Source organism: Sus scrofa, chromosome 14 (genome assembly GCF_054392235.1).
Source record: "Sus scrofa isolate SSC_HxYL_T2T_F1_AM1 chromosome 14, Sscrofa_HxYL_maternal_Yorkshire_Landrace_v2.0, whole genome shotgun sequence".
NCBI classification, from domain to species: domain Eukaryota; kingdom Metazoa; phylum Chordata; class Mammalia; order Artiodactyla; family Suidae; genus Sus; species Sus scrofa.
The window spans coordinates 61,682,684-61,698,756 of record NC_139396.1 but is presented as its reverse complement, the minus strand read 5'-3'; the positions used below and the strand labels follow the sequence as shown (position 1 = coordinate 61,698,756).

Here is a 16,073-nt window from a genome sequence, read left to right as displayed (position 1 = left end):
AAAAAAAAAAAAGAAAAACACTTTATTGAAATATAATTATCTGTAAAATGCTGTACTTATTTAATGTATACAATTCAATGAGTTTGGGGTTAAGTATACTGGTATGAAATCACAACCATGAAGGCCATATACATATCTATCACCTACCTCCTAAAGCTGCCTCCCTACTCCTTTAACCTCAGCAGAAAGTCAGCCCTCTGCTTGGAAGAAGGTGGGTACCCTGGAACAAATTTAAGTATGTTCAGTAAAAGTAAAAGGCTGCTCAAGTTGACAGTCTGAAAAGGATAGCTCAGGCTGTCAACACAGTGATCAGATGCAGTGTCTAACAGTTACATAAACAAAAAAGGTCACTTTAAGTACAGCTTGGTAGACAGTCTTTTGAGGGAAGGGATCAAGCTATCCATACTTAATGGCCTGTGAGTAAATACTTGATCCATTTCCTTGGAAATCGGCAATACCTTCTACTTCCACTGGCATCAGGAACTCTTTGGCTAGATCTTTCCCAAGTCGGTCTTCAGAAGAGTCACTTACTAAAAAATGCCTAACCATCAATTTTTTTTCCAGGTGACTGAAGGAAGTGGGAATATTTGCGTTCATAATAACAAAATACTGTTGTTGTCCTTCCAATGTTCATAGAACACTCCTTCCCAGAAGAGTACTCAGCGGAATGAGAAGGGCTCTTTTTCATCCAGCTTTGACCAAGAGATATTACCTGTTTGAAAACAATAACAAAAAGGAATTTTTAGTTAAGCCTGCTTCCCAACCGGCTCTACACTGAGCTAACTTACCACATGGTTTGTCATGAAAAATAAGCAATATAAATAAGTGTAGTTATTAAGCTTTAAGAACCATGGTTCACAGATACTTTTTTTTACTCTGAATATATATATATTTTTTAATTGAAGTACAGTTGATTTACAGTGTTGTGTTAGTTTTTTTGAGTGCACATTTTCAGTAAGTAGCAGATAGTTTAATTTGTCATTTTTTATGCATGCATATGGGAGAGGAAAGAGAGATTATGATTGTAAACTCAGTTTGTCCCAAGACACAAATTTTTCTTTTTGGAGTTCCTGTCATGGCTCAGTGGTTAAGAACCAGACTAGCATCCATAAGGACGCAGGTTGGATCCCTGGCCTCGCTTAGTGGCTTAAGGATCAGAGTTGCTGAGCTGTGGTGTAGGTGGCAGACGTGGCTCGGATCTGGCGTTGCTGTGGCTGTGGTGTAGGTCGGCAGCTACAGCTCCGATTGGACCCCTAGCCTAGGAACTCCATATGCTGAGGGTGCTGCCCAAAAAGACAAAAAGAAGAAAAAAGAAAAAATTTTTTTCTTTTTAATGGCTGCACCAGAAGCATATGGAAGTTCCCAGGCTAGGGACTGAATCCCAGCTGCACCTGCAACTGGGTCCTTTAACCCACTGTGCTGCTGGGCCAGGGATCAAAACCCATACTGCTGCAGTCAGCTTCTTAACTCACTGCACCACAGCAGGAACTCCCCAAGATGCATATTCTGACACAAGGTTCTATTTGAGAAATAGCATGTGTGATCAACAGATACGTCTGCTGAAATGGCAACAACTATCAGAATGAGTTGAGAGATTATAAAATCTTATTTCTCTGCACAATTAACTAAAGTGGTTTAGTTAATAAGAGGCATGATTAAGAGTTAAGCACACGTATCTTTTAGGTTTCCTTCCCATCCTTGCTTCAACCAGAGCTTTCCTTTAACTGGTTGGTCTTGATCAAAGAGAGAATTCCTGAGCTAGAGGGCTGATGTGTATCTCTGGAGGCTTCTCAGGATGGTTCTCCTCTGAAGAACTTGAAGTTGGCACTTGGAAAGCCATCTACCTGGAGTGGTTAGTCCCATCCCCAAATGTCCAGAGGGATGCAGTAGCTCTGAGGACTCACCCATCAACAGTTCAAACCACCTAAGGTTCTGGGTTTTATTACTGGCCCAGGGTTATTTTAAAGTTTCCACTTAAAATATCTGTAGGAGCTCCTGCTGTGGCATAATGTGATCAGTGGCCTTTTTGGGAGCAGTGGGATGCAGGTTCGATCCCCAGCCCGGCACAGTGGGTTAAGGATCTGGCGTTGCCACTGCTGCAGCTCAGATCTGATCCCTGGCCTGGGAGCTCCATGTGCCTTGGGGTAGCCAAAAATGAAAAAATAAAAACTAATAGTTACAGAGAAATTTAAACATGCAAATCTCTACACTAGGATATGCAAATTGATGATTCACAGGCAGTGTCTAGCTTGCAGGTATGTTTTATTTGCAAGGTATTTTATTTTTTAAAATCTTGAATTAGTTATCATACACTTAAAATAGCACACAAAATGCCAGATGTCCAGGTTCTCTGAGAAAATGGGCTCCCATTCCTGGTTTGTTTGTTGTTTCCAGTTTTATTGAGATATAATCGACAGGTAAAATATAATTGACATGTGACATTGTATAAGTTTAAGGCATACAACACAATGATTTGATATATGTATATATTGCAAAATGGTTACTATAAGATTAATTAACATCTATCATCTCACATAGTTACAGTTTCTTCTCTTGTGATGAGAACTTTTAATGTCTACTCTTAGCAACTTTCAGATATTCAGTATTGTTAACTATATAGTCCCGACATTACATCCCCAGGACTTACTTCACTTATAACTGGAAGCTTATACCTTTTGACTACCTTCATCTATTGCTACTTTATACTTTTTAAAGTGCTTTCACATAGACAATCTGGGTTATATTCTTAGTTTACTGTGGGACAGTCTGTGAAGCCATTCTGGGCAACACATACCTGGGGGGGCCACAAAATACTCCTCCACAACTCGATGGGAGTTTTGTAGTAGTTCTTCAGCACAGTTGCCTTCTACCACATTGTCGGATCTCAGGTACAGACATCTACAAAACCAGAAGTTTAAGGTTACCTTCTCAGAACAGGGCTTCTGTGGTAAGGTAGAGAGGGTCGAGAAGGAGAAAAAGGAGCAGCACATTGGGTTAGAGTAACTGCTCAAAGATGGAGGCACTGTGGTCAGTGGTAGAGCAAATAACAGTATAGTTTACAGATTCTCCCAACAACCCTGTGAGGTAAGTAGTAATTATTCCTTAGGATTGATATGTTTAATAAATATTTTTTGCTGATTACTATGTGTAAGTCGCTTTTGGTGGAGATAGGTAAAAGTCAGTTAAATCTTAAGAGGTAAGCAGTGCTTGCCAAGGGAATTGAAAAGGGAACCTAACCCAGCCTGGGTGAGGAATATGTATTCAGAATAGGTAATATTATTCCTTTGCCACAGTTAAGAAATAGCTGGATTGGGTGGATGGAAATGGACTTCCAGGCAGGTGCAGAAACTTGCTCAAAAGTGGTTATAAATGACTTAAGCTCCTAAGTGACAGGCCTGGGAACCAACTCTGGTTCCCCTAAGATGAGTGCTTTTTCCATTGCAGCCACCTTTGTGGATATAAGTACCTGCCCTTGTAAGATGTACCACAAACACAGCTTAAGAATCTTCTTAGTGCCTAATAGTTTTATTAAAGTATCCAGATGGCAAACTAGTGAAACTGAACAGAAGTTGGACACATCTGTGGGGCCTTACTACTGTTCTAAGGTTTCAAAGTGCATGACAGGAAGTTCCCATTGCGGCTTGGCAGTAACAAGCCCAACTAGTATCCATGAGGACACGGGTTTGATTCCTGGCCTTGCTCAGTGGGTTAAGGATCTGGCATTGCTGGGAGCTGTGGTGTAGGTCACAGATGCGGCTCAGATCCTACGTTGCTGTGGCTGTGGTGTAGGCCAGAAGCTGTAGCTCTGATTTTGACCCCTAGCCTGGGAACCTCCACAAGCAGCTAGTGTGGCCCCTAAAAAGCAAAAACAAAAACAGAAACAAAAAACAAAAGTGTGTGACAGGAGGCTTGAGCCTGCTTCCAGATACTTGGGCTGAAAAATAAGCAGTCTGCTAAATCACTGATGGGGAGCAGCCAGTGTCTTTCTGCTTTGAGCCAGACAAGCTGAGGGCTCAACCTAATAGGACAGTGGGGCAAGGATGTGACATGAACATCTGCGTAGAGGCTGCATAGAGGGCCAAGTTGTAATGTTAAGATTCTTTTAGGAAAGGATTGGTTCTGTTTTCTTTGGGGCACCCAGCCTAGGACGAGACACAATAAACATGTATTCAAATGGTGCTAAGAGTGGACAGTTGGAGTTTATTCCAGGAGCTGGCACTGTCTTAAATGTGTTGCCCTAAACAAGTATGATCTTCTAGACCTTCAGTTTCTTGCCAAAAAAGTGAATGTTGTACTTGATTTTTTCTTTTTAACCATATGAGGTTATGGACTCATACTCATTTAAGGAAACCTGGAGAACAAAAATAAAAATCATCTATGAAGGTAACTATTGGACTTTATATTTCTGTTGGGCAACATAGCAAAAATGGCAAAGAACTTAGGCTCCTGAATCATTGCTGAATCCAAACCCCAGAGCCACAACGTGGCCTGTATGCAAGTTACTTTTTCTTTCATGTTATCAGTTTATTTGTAAAATGCTTCAGAGAATTGCTGGAAAGATTAAATGAATGTTTTAAAAGATCTGATAATGCTGGGCTTTCACTCTCATGGCAATAGGAGGTGGGTGTTGAATATCAGCTCCTTTCAGAAATGAGTTCATGCACCTCAGGTACACTTGGATCCCCACCACCCATTCAGGGAATGCCTATGCACTAAACCTGCTATAACCACACACAACATGCCTACTCCTAGGGTCTGGAAGCTAACTGTTCCTGGGTGCTTGGAGATTTTGACAAAAGACTGTACTACTCCTAAGAGGTGGTTAAGAGCTACTGCTTCCCAACAGTAGGTAGCAATTGATTCGTTCACTCATTTGGTAATTAGATTTCCTATTAAGTGACATTTCCAGAAAAATGAAATGTACCTCTTTAAATATCACATTTCCACCTAATTACTATTTAACATGGTGTTGTTACTAGAATAAACCCACACTTCTCTGTTTTGTTTTTGTTTGCTTTTTAGGGCAGCACCTGTGGCATGTGGAGGTTCCCAGGCTAGGAGTCTAATCGGAGCTACAGCTGCTGGCCTACACGACAGCCACAGCCATGTCAGATCCGAGCCTCGTCTTTGACCTACACCACAGCTCCCAGCAATGCCAGATCCTTAACCCACTGAGCAGGCCAGGGATCAAACCTGCAACCTCATGGTTCCTAGTCGGATTCACTTCCACTGCACCACGACAGAAGTCCTCTCAGGGTTGACTTTAGATGGCATATCTAGAACAGTATTTGAGAGAAGCTCTGCGTTCCAAGTCCTGTATTCTCCTCTTACTACCTGTGAAATTTTGGCAGATTACATAATCTTTCTGAGCCTTAGTTTCTTCATCTATAAAACAGATACTAGTATTTACCTTTTGGGGTTATATGTGATTAACTGAGATGTAATGCATATATAAAATTTTAATGCCTGGTACATAAGCACACTAATGCTTTTTAGCTCAAAACAAATGATAAAGGAGTTCCCACTATGGCACAGTGGGTTAATAAGCCAGCTGCAGTGGCTTGGGTCGCTGCAGAGGTGTAGGTTCAATCCCTAGTGCAGTGCAGTATGTTAACAATCTGGCATTGCCGCAGCTTTGGCATGTGTCACAGCTGCAGCTCGGATTCAGTCCCTAGCCCAGGAATTTCCATATGTTGTGGGTATGACCAAAAAAAAAAAAGGTTATTAATATGCTAAGAGATTTCTATTAGCCAGTCAGGGCCTTTACAGGTAGTGTGGCTAACACCTAAAACTTTTAACACTTGTCTTCATGTAAATGGGTTCCATTTCAAATGTCAGTGAAGGCAGTATATTCAAAACATGAAAATCCTAGAAATGTCACATCTAAAATGGAATCATTATCCCAAAATGATTCCCTACTTTATGGCAAGATTGCAAAACACTGAATACCGAGTCACTATTCCAGTTACCAGATCCAAATCTGTCTTCATCTTTCCCACAAACTCTTCTCTGAGTAATGCTGCATTTCTTTACAGTTCTCCACTAGATGACTTGGGAAATGGGAAATTGTGACTCCCCTTTGTGCTTCTATGCCCTCCTTTCCCATAGACTTTTCTTTTTAGGGCCAAACCATGGCATACGTAAGTTCTCAGGCTAGGAGTCGAATCTGATCTGCAGGTCCCAGCCTCCACCATAGCCATAACAACACCAGATCCCAGCCTCATCTGCAGCCTACACCACAGCTCATGGCAACACCAGATCCTTAACCCACTGAGTGAGGCCAGAGATTGAACCCCCTTCCCCAAAGACACTAGTGTTGGGTTCTTAACCAGCTGAGCCACAACATAGATCTTAATAAAGAACATTCCACAAATGTTTACTGAGTGTCTGCTTAGTGCTAGATGAAGATGAACAACAACAGACATGCTCCCTGAGACGTGGATGAGCAGTGGGAGAGGGGCAGAGAATCAAATATCAGTTAAATAGATGTATAAATACATGAAAAATTACAGCTCTTTGAATATCATGAAGGCCACAGGTCCTGAAAGGTAACCTGGCTCAATATAGAAGAACGAAAACTTCCTTGAGGAATTGGCAGTTGAAATCTGAAAAATTAAGGAAATTAGGTAGGTGAAAAAAAAGGAGTGTATGGGACAAGATGAAGGTAAAGGCAAGAGCCCAGAATTCTAACAAGGGAAAAGAATAGAGAGTTCTGGGAAAGCACTGTCTTGAAGAATTGGGCAGGTGCTTGGTTAAATGATATTCCCTAGGCTGTGGTGAAGTTCTCTTTATCCTAAAGAGCACTGGGAGCCACCTGTAGGTCTTAGGTGGGAGAATGACATCAGATTTCTGTTTTGGAACACTGTAGAAGTTACCATTGTGGCCCAGGGGGTTAAGAACTGACATAGCATCCCTGAGGCTGCAGGTTCAGTCCCTGGCCTGGCTCAGTGGATTGAGGATCTGGTGCTGCTGGAACCTGTGGCACTGGTCAGATAGATGAGGCTTGGATCCAGCATTGCTGTGGCTGTGGGGTAGGCCTCAGCTGCAACTCCAATTCACCTCCTAGCCTGGGAACTTCCATATGCTGCAGGTGAAGAAAAAATAAAAGAAAAAAAAAAAAACTTTGGGCAAAGTGGCTAACCTCCCTAGATTTAAGCATCAGATTACAAAATAGAGGATTTGAAGGAATCAAATACAAGTGAGAACGTGAGGCTAGCAAGCACTTTACATGAAGGTTATGGTTTCTGATAGGTGTGGTTCTCCCTAATGGTACTGACTAAAGGGAACTAATCTTTCTCCTCTACCAGGAGTTTATTTTTTAAAATTCCATCAGGAAAAGGATAGGACAGCTGTAGACTGCTCCTGTCTTTATAAGCTACATATGCATTATTCCTAACAAGCTGCAGTCCCAAACAGCAAATAAGTCTGCTTTTTGAAAAAGAACATCTTTGACCCACTTCAGGTGTCACATGACAGCCAAGGATGGCTGCACCTAGCCAAGTTGAGCAAAGGTTGGAGTGAACCTTAGCATGGCTGAAGAAGACCCAGAGGCAGTGACTATGGGATGGAGAGTGTAAGGCTCAAGATGGAAAATCATGAACCAGATGATAATGTCAAGGAAAACTTAACTGATATAACCAGAAAAATTAACCAACTTCCAAAGCAAAAAGGAATCTGCTTGAAATAGATCAACATGTATTAGAATTAATGGGAGTTCCCACTGTGGCACAGCAGGAACAAATCCAACTAGTATCTGTGAGGATGTGGGTTCAATGCCTGGCCTCGCTCAGTGAGTTAAGAATCCAGTGTTGCCGTGAGCTGTGGTGCAGATTGCAGACAAGGCTTGGATCTGGTGTTGCTGTGGGTATAGTGTAGGCCAGCAGCTACAGCTCTCATTCAACCCCTAGCCTGGGAACCTCCATATGCCATGGGAGAGGGCCTAAAAAAAAAGACAAAAAAACAAAAAAATGAAAACACCTCCAAAAGAACATCTTATTTAAAAATATATTAAGATTTGGCAAAATTGGTAGAGGTGGGTAGAGGCTGCACCCTTTTGTCAAAGACCTGCCCTCCCATTGCATTACACTATTTCATCATTTGGATTATTGTTACTACTCTGCCCTCTTAGACATTTGGGGGTTCTTTTTGGTTTTTTGTGGCTTTTTTTGGGGGGGGGTTGCTTTTTAGGGTTGCACTCGTGGCATATGAAAGTTCCCAGGCTAGGGGTCAAATTGGAGCTGCAGCTGCTGGCCTATGCTACAGCCACAGCCACAGCCACAGCAATTTGGGATCTGAGCCATGTCTGAGACCTACATACATACACCACACCTCACAGCAACGCCAGATCTTTAACCCACTGAGCAAGGCCAGGGGTCAAACCAGCATCCTCATGAACACTAGTTGGGTTTGCAACCTGCTGAGCCACAATCAGAACTCCTCATTATTTTTAACTGCCAAATATTCCAGTGTATGATGATGTATTTAGTCATGAAGGACACTTAGATTGTTTCTGGGGCATTTTGCTTCTTTTCTGTTGTTTTGTATTATAAACAGAATTGCATACTTGTGCAAACATCTTGATGCACTTTCAAAAATACTTCCATAGGAAGCCACTAGATCAGAAAATATGGTCATTAAAAAATTTTGATACAGGAATCCAACAGTAATAAGTCAGACATGAACTCACATTCTAGTAACAAATATTACGAATCAACGAAAATAAGATAATCAAGAAAAATATTAGAAGAAAATCCACAGGATAAGGAGTTAGTGACGGGAAGGTGTGAGGTATTTGAAGTGGTCAGGAAAGGCTAAAACACGCCAAGGAGACAGACTATCCACAAAAGGAATGGCAAGCGCAAAGACTCTAGAGGAGAAACGAATCTGGAGTGTGGAGAAACAGTAATGAAACCAATGTGGTTAGAGTGATAAAAGCAGTACGTCGGAGTGATAGGAAGGGATTCTTAAATCGGGCCTCGAAAGTCAAGCTTCGCAGTTCGGATTTCGTTCCTAGTTACCCTGGGAGTGACTGTAAATTCCCCTGTGGTGCAAGGGGTTAAGGATCCGGCGTTATCCCAGCTCTGATGCAGGTCGAAACTGCCGCCGGGTTCTAACCCCGGGGAAATTCAACATGCCGCGGGGGCGGCCAAAAATAAATAAAAAGGAGGGAAAGGATCCCCAACGAACAAGGTAAAGAGTGAAAGTACTTACTCGCGGGGTGACCGTGGGCAAGTTCTCGCATCTCCCTAAGGCTCTTTTCCCCTCTATGAATTGGGACACTAATCTCTACCGCCGCGAGCGAGCTTACCTGTCCTCCAGGACTGAGTCCATGGGCTCCACCCCGTCCGTGTCCACGTCGCGGAGCCGGTCGGCGAAGGCAATGGCTTTCTCCAGCCGCGCCACGGCCTCTTGGTTGCCGAAGTCCACAAGCGCTAGTCGCTCCAAATGTTCCACCAGCTCGGCCGTAATCCGGCCACTTCCCTGGGGCAATGAGGAGGGCGTGGGTCATGGATGGGGTCTGCTCCGCCTCCCGCCCGGCTTTAGCAAGGACTAGACGCTCCGGCCTTTACCTGAAGATCCGCCTTGGAGGTGAAGCCCCGGAACGCGCCCGCCGAGGCCCGAAGGCCGAGCCACACAGCCCGCGCCCACATTTCTCTCCTGCTCGGCCTCCGTAGTGCGTCCTCTCGTAAAGCCGAGCGACGCGCTTAAAAGTGATGACATCCGAGAGCGCCGTCACCGCCGCTGTCGCCGACGCCATGAACAGCGTAGGGGAGGGTTGCACGGACATGAAGCGCGAGTACGACCAGTGCTTCAATCGTTGGTTTGCCGAGAAGTTCCTCAAGGGGGAGGGCTCCGGTGACCCGTGCACTGACCTCTTCAAACGCTACCAGCAATGTGTTCAGGTGAGCGCTGCCCGGGCCCCTTCGCCTCTACCCCAGGCCCCGGCTTCTCTCTGCGGTGTCCTGGGCCATCTTATCTTGAGGGGTGAGGGTGGACAGGGCGAGGGAAAGCCTCGATGAGACTAATGGCAGGAGTTCTCTACCGTCACCACCAAGGTCACCTGATATCTCTCCGAATGACAAAGTTAAATATTTTTTGCTGCGCTTTACTTTTTACGGAGCCCATTAACATTCTTTGGTTTATGCGCAACCTAAACTTGCAAAGTGGGCATAGTTACTTGCATTGTAGGCGTGGAACACTCGCAACCAGAAATAGGAAGTGATTAGTCTGGGATCAAGTTTCCTGAACTGTGTATTTTCCATAGTTGCTGCGGATCGAGACCGAGTGTTAGCCTTCTGGCCTGTTAAGATATTATGGAGAGTCTGTTTCGTTGTTATTACCCCTCCATTGGTCTGTTTTATCTCTCTAGCTAGCAAATTTTTATTCCAGCTCAAAGAATGTGAAACTGCTTTGAATTGTAACAACAGCCCTGGGCAAGGCACTCACAGTTAGTTTAAAAACTTAAGCAATTAATTCCATGTGGAGTTGCTTTCTCCCACTTAGGAAAGTGAGGCTTGCTCAGTTACTTAAGTCCTGGAACTGATTTAACTTGTATCTGTCACAAGAGTGGTGATACTGTTTAAAATTCCACTTCTGAATTTTGATGACACAACTCTTTCCAGTCTCTCTCATCTTACACTTAATCTCACTTATGTTCAAAAGTATGGGGTTTGTTTGGTCCAGTCAGATTGACTTTGTACCATCATATTGATAAAACTTGGTCCTCAGGCTTCATGTAGATCTTTAGCATTTGTTTTCTCCCATCAGAAAGCAATAAAGGAGAAGGAAATTCCCATTGAAGGACTGGAGTTCATGGGCCATGGCAAAGAAAAGCCTGAAAGCTCTTCTTGACCTTGACAGTCACCTTGAAAATGGACTCCTCAAATCGGGAAATTGAAGACCCTGGATTGTGTCAATTAAAGTGATGAAGATAGCGGATCTATTTGATGAGTTTAGGAGGGAGGAGTTTCCTTCCTGATATTTTTCTTTCACTTGTAAAAGATGATGAGCCATCACTCTGCTTAGATTTCTGGCTTTGGCATCTCACCAGGAACTCGTGTGCTAAATGATGGGATTATTTGGGATTATGGTTGCAATACCTGTCTGGGATCAGTTTTAAATATATCTCGTATGTAAATGTAGTTAAGATTGTCGAGATGATCATGGTTTCCTGACCTCTTGAGTTATGCTGCAAAGAACTTTATATATGTACACCGTACTGGGGTAATTTTTCATGGAAGCAACTTGTTATAATCTCCTTTCTCTCAGGGAGCTGATGCTCTGGAAAGGGTTCCCAGGAGTTTTATTTTTGGTATAATAATTTAACTGAAGATTGCTGGTGGGCTGGGTTATCAAAGAAGAAGCCAGCTTTTAACAGTCCCCTGCCTTAATAAGAGGTGTCAGATCTCCTGTTAAGATGTGAAAGCTTCAGAATGCTGCTGTGAACACCATTTCAGAGCCCATGGTATGGTTCAGGAATTAAGATCCTTGGAGAAGCTATGGAGGGAGATCCTAAATCACAAAGCTTTGCTGTTGACAGCTTTCAACTTAAATCTGTAAATCTGTGTATTAAGTCAACCTGTGTATCAAAAATGCCAAAATGCTGCATCTGGTTAAGTGGAGGAAGAAAAGTTTGCTTTATCTGCCTTGTTTACTCACCCTGCCCTGTAATGCCTGTAATCATGAAGATGGAATAAATTGTAATATTCGTTTCTACCATCATTTGCCCCTGGAACTCAGTGCACCTTACGGAACATCTATGGCTCTGTAACTGCACATATTTCATACATACACTGGGAGGGGGGAGGAGCTTATATGTTTTATAACTTAAAAGTGAAGATTTATCTAAGCTAGGTAGGTAGTACGGTATAGCAACTGGAAACCTCACTGATATACTACAGTATCTCCTTAAAATGTTTACGTAATTGCACCTAAAAAAAACTGTCAGGTTCAGTTTTTTTACATGTGCCCAGGTAGTATGAAACCTGATTTACAGAAGGCCTAGATTCTATTATCCCCTTTCCACTTTACCAATTAATAACTTCATATTTAATGTGACCAGGTCCTTAATGTCATTGCAATACACTCTGCATTTACATTCTGAGGTTAAGGTCCATTATATGGAAGATACTTGGAACTCCTCTGAGGGAGGCCAGGCAGCAAGATGAAGTCCTGAACTAAGCCTGGCTACAAGCCAGTCAAAACTTTGTAGCCTCTTGAATCTTATAAAACTGTTTTGAAAGTAAAACAAATTTTACTGTAACTGCCACTGAGGGATAAAATTTTCCTGATTGTTCCTCATACTATTTTGACTTTACCCTACCCATAAAGTGACTCCAACTATTTCAGCTACTTCTAAAATTTTGAAGAGGAAATCCTAATTGCTCTTTTCAGGTGATTTTATAACTATTACTATTGTTTCTTCTAATTCTTATGGCTACAGTAAGGTTTTAATTACAGAAACAAACAAAGCCAGTACTATATGCAGAAATGCGTCATACTGCCTTTATTTCTCCAAAAGTTTCTGACCCTTCCAGCCTTCAGGATGCTAAGAGATAACCTAAGATGAGAGCCTGACACTTTTTGGAGAAAACTATGTGCCTTTAGGGATTATTCCTTAGCAAATGCTGGTGTCTCTGCCACCCAAAGTCTGCCAGGACCCCAATTTGGCCTTTAATTAGCTCCACATGTGGTCTCTGCTTTACCCACCGTAGGCAGAAGAAACCAAAGACTGACTTGTTACAAACATTGTTATTCAAAAGTCTGAACTGGACCTGACTAAAGAGTAGCCACAGACCTTCACTGAAAAAACAGAGATAACATTACTGCTAATTTCTGAGGGAAAAACACCACCAAAGAATGCAACTCTCAGCTCATGACTTAGGTTATTTATTTAAGCCATCTCTTGCCATAAGCAAAGGTGTGGAAGATCAGTATAATGGTCATCACTGGATACAAGGTAAGCCTAAGGTCCCATATACTTTTCTGGTCCATGGGTGCAGAGTAATGGTCCAAACCAGTGCTGTGGTCCCCACTGGGTAGTGGTCCAGGTTCTCTTTATTCATCTTCATAGCCAGTTGGAAGTGGGTTCACATGAGGGTTATGGAATAGGGTATGGTTACCGTCTCCCCAGGGAAAGGGCTGTGGAGTGAAGACGTCAATTAGGCAATTCCAGAAAAGTTTAGAACCAGCACTGCCATGAACTACTTAAAATAAGGAAAGCAACAGATAATACACAAAAACAAAATGGAAATTAGTTCTTTAACTACTGGCATAGTTCAGTCCTCCAGTAACTTAAGGGAGCTCTTATAAATTCCAGGGAGCCCACAAAATAGTAGGGAAAAGCAAGCTCAAGTTCACTACTCATAAGCCTCTGATAACTGTACATCAGCGCTGTGTTTCTGAAAATGCAATCATTCCATCACCTGTATCAGAATGGTAGAGGTGGGTATAGGGGAGGAGATGTTCACTTGAATGAGGATTTCTGGACTTGAAACCAATCTCTGGATTGGAAACTGCAAACTACCCTGTTATTTTGCATGCTACTTTTGAAAAGCATTGCTCTAGGGCAGAGGTTTCCAATCTGGAATGATTTTGCCCCTCTGGAGACACAGGCCAGTATCTCCGGGAGACTGGAGGTGGTGGGGGATACCATTGGCACCTAGTGGATGGAGATCAAGGATGCTGTTAAACATCCTGTAACTCACAGCAGAGCCCCTTGCCCCCAAAAGAATTATCTGGTACCAAATGTCAATAACACTGAGGTTAAGAAACCTTGCTGTATGGCTTCTAAGTCTATTGTACAAGAGTGGGAGTGGTGCTCAAAGACAGTGCTCTTGTTAAAAATACAGCAAGTAATGTAAAATACATTATTACACCTACATTGACAGCCAAAAGATGAAACAGTTGGGATGATAACTAGCGTAAAGGAGAGGAACAGAAGCTCAGTCTCTTCCTTATACAGCTAGTAAATGTCAGATGCCCAGGTCTTAGAGAAATGAACCCGGGGAGTTCCCGTTGTGGCGCAGTGGTTAACGAATCCGACTAGGAACCATGAGGTTGCGGGTTCGATCCCTGCCCTTGCTCAGTGGGTCAAGGTTCAGGCGTTGCCGTGAGCTGTGGTGTAGGTCGCAGACGCGGCTCGGATCCTGCGTTGCTGTGGCTCTGGCGTAGGCTGGCGGCTACACCTCCGATTAGACCCCTAGCCCGGGAACCTCCATATGCCGCAGGAGCGGTTCAAGAGATGGCAAAAAGACAAACAAAACAAAACAAAACAAAAAAAAGAAATGAACCCCCTTCTGACGTTGCCAGTCTAAGGGAGTTTCCCAAACCTCCAAGTTTTGCACAACGGACAGTTGTTTCAGAACAGTATCAGAAGGCAAAGGGTGGGATGACTCGGAAAAAGGAAAACCGAAGGGCATCTACCGTATGACCTTGAAGAAAACTGAGCCGTGAACCCCCGCCCCCCCAGTCTCAAGTTATCCTTCTGTAAAACTGGAGAAAATTCTGTTTGAAAAAAAATAATAATAAACGACAATGTGTTTGAGAGGATTAAATGAGAAACTCTACACGCCCAACACCCACGCTTTTAGAGAATGAAGAACTAGGCCTAAGGGCTTTGGAATAAGAGGTGAAGAGACTGCAAGGGGTACCTTGGACCTGATGCGAAGATGGGGGTAGGGGACGAACTCGGGTCTCTCCTCCTCTGCGTGGTGCGACTTCAGGAAGACGTTCAGCATGCTCACTCCCACCCCGGGGAGTGCCACGAAATAGGTGAGGGTCTTCCACATGCGAGCTGCAAAGGGGGCACGACCACTCAGGCCTGGAGGGGACCCGCCCTGAGTCTCACCTCCCTCCCTCAAGGCCTCAAGCCAAGGTCATAGACCCGCCGCTCTTCGCTCGAGTGGGGCTGAGGCCCGCTCCGCGACCCCAGTACCAGTACCTGAGCCCTCCTCGCCATGGGCACTACTCGACATAGGCCGCCTCAGCTGCAGCTGGGAACGACGTAGCAGCCCAGACACCCTAGACCCAGCAGCTGCCGCCATTTTCGACCTAGATCACTTCGGCGCCGGAAGCGGAAGCAGAAAGAAGGGCTGGGGGGCGGGACCACAACCTCAAAAGGAAGTTCCTATTGGGCGGTGCCTAGTCCCAAAGAGCCTGCGCACTGTCCTCCGAGCCCAGAGTCCTTGTCCGAAAGCAGCCAGCCGCGGGGTTCGAGGGAGCATGTAGTCTGTACTCCTGAGAGTATCTGGTTTCTCCCCACCATCAGCACACGGGTGAGGTCAAGAGCAAAAGAAAGCTTTGCTGGGCACACTCTGGCATCCTAGATCGCTCCCTTCAATGAAATCCGTGCACAGTAACTGGAGATTCCTAGCACAAATCACCCTATCTAAAATGCCATTTCCAGAATTCCCTCTGTGGAACAATGGGATCAGCGGCGTCTTGGGAGCGCTGGGAGACAGGTTCGATCCCTGGCAGAGCATTGTGGGTTAAGGATCCGGCGTTGCCACAGCTGCGGCTTAGGTCACAGCTGCCGCTCGGATCTGATCTCTGGCCTGGGAACTCCAAATGCCACGGAGCGGCCAAAAAAAACCAATTCCATTTCCCCTCCTCCCCATCCTCTCTGACTCTGCCCTGTTTTTTTCGGGGCACTTGGACAAAATAATTGTCATATCTTTATTTTGTCGGCATCACAGATTTTATATTCTATTAGGGAGGACAAAGATTTTGCCGTTGCAGCATTCGCAGACTCAGGAATCCTGTCTAGCCAGTAGCATGTGCTCAACACAAGTTTGTTGAATGAATGAATGAGTGTGTGAATGAACAAATAGCAACGGGAAGAAAAAATTGTCATCTGTTATAGCTGATCTCTACAATTCTTTCCCACTCTTTTTTCTTCCTTCTACTCATTTAAAAGCAGTTTTACAAATAAAGATTTTAAATAGATACATAAGATAAAGTGAAGATCATCTTTTTCTTTGTTTGTTTGCTTGCTTTTTAGGGCCGAAACCGCAGTATATGGAGGTTCCCAGGCTAGGGGTCAAATCAGAGCTACAACTGCCAGCCTACACCAC

At 43.9% G+C, this 16,073-nt stretch overlaps 3 protein-coding genes across 5 annotated transcripts; 1 reads left to right on the top strand and 2 right to left on the bottom strand.

Moving 5' to 3' along the window:
- Positions 1-36: 36 nt before the first annotated feature.
- On the bottom strand, positions 37-9,685 carry GATC (glutamyl-tRNA amidotransferase subunit C). Of its 3 annotated transcripts, XM_001928504.6 has the most exons (4): positions 9,570-9,685; positions 9,308-9,480; positions 2,795-2,898; positions 37-712 (listed from the first exon to the last, which is right to left on the bottom strand). In XM_001928504.6, exons 1-4 carry the CDS (start codon positions 9,648-9,650, stop codon positions 660-662), a joined length of 411 nt encoding a protein of 136 aa, XP_001928539.1. In that variant the 5' UTR covers positions 9,651-9,685; the 3' UTR covers positions 37-659. The 3 variants fall into 3 exon arrangements, 1 of the variants encoding a protein (XP_001928539.1); XR_014826958.1 differs by lacking the exons at positions 37-712; positions 2,795-2,898 and adding an exon at positions 5,335-8,159 and having other exon boundaries at positions 8,756-9,480; XR_014826959.1 differs by lacking the exons at positions 37-712; positions 2,795-2,898 and adding an exon at positions 6,829-7,883 and having other exon boundaries at positions 8,267-9,480.
- Positions 9,686-9,746: 61 nt separating this feature from the next.
- Positions 9,747-11,721, top strand: TRIAP1 (TP53 regulated inhibitor of apoptosis 1). The gene is made up of 2 exons (XM_021072517.2): positions 9,747-9,902; positions 10,768-11,721. Exons 1-2 carry the CDS (start codon positions 9,756-9,758, stop codon positions 10,849-10,851), a joined length of 231 nt encoding a protein of 76 aa, XP_020928176.2. The 5' UTR covers positions 9,747-9,755; the 3' UTR covers positions 10,852-11,721.
- A 1,146-nt stretch (positions 11,722-12,867) lies between these two features.
- COX6A1 (cytochrome c oxidase subunit 6A1) lies at positions 12,868-15,079 on the bottom strand. The gene is given in 3 exon segments (NM_001190221.1): positions 12,868-13,140; positions 14,652-14,794; positions 14,942-15,079. Coding segments are annotated over 3 exon segments (330 nt in total). The 5' UTR covers positions 15,045-15,079; the 3' UTR covers positions 12,868-13,056.
- Positions 15,080-16,073: the final 994 nt, after the last annotated feature.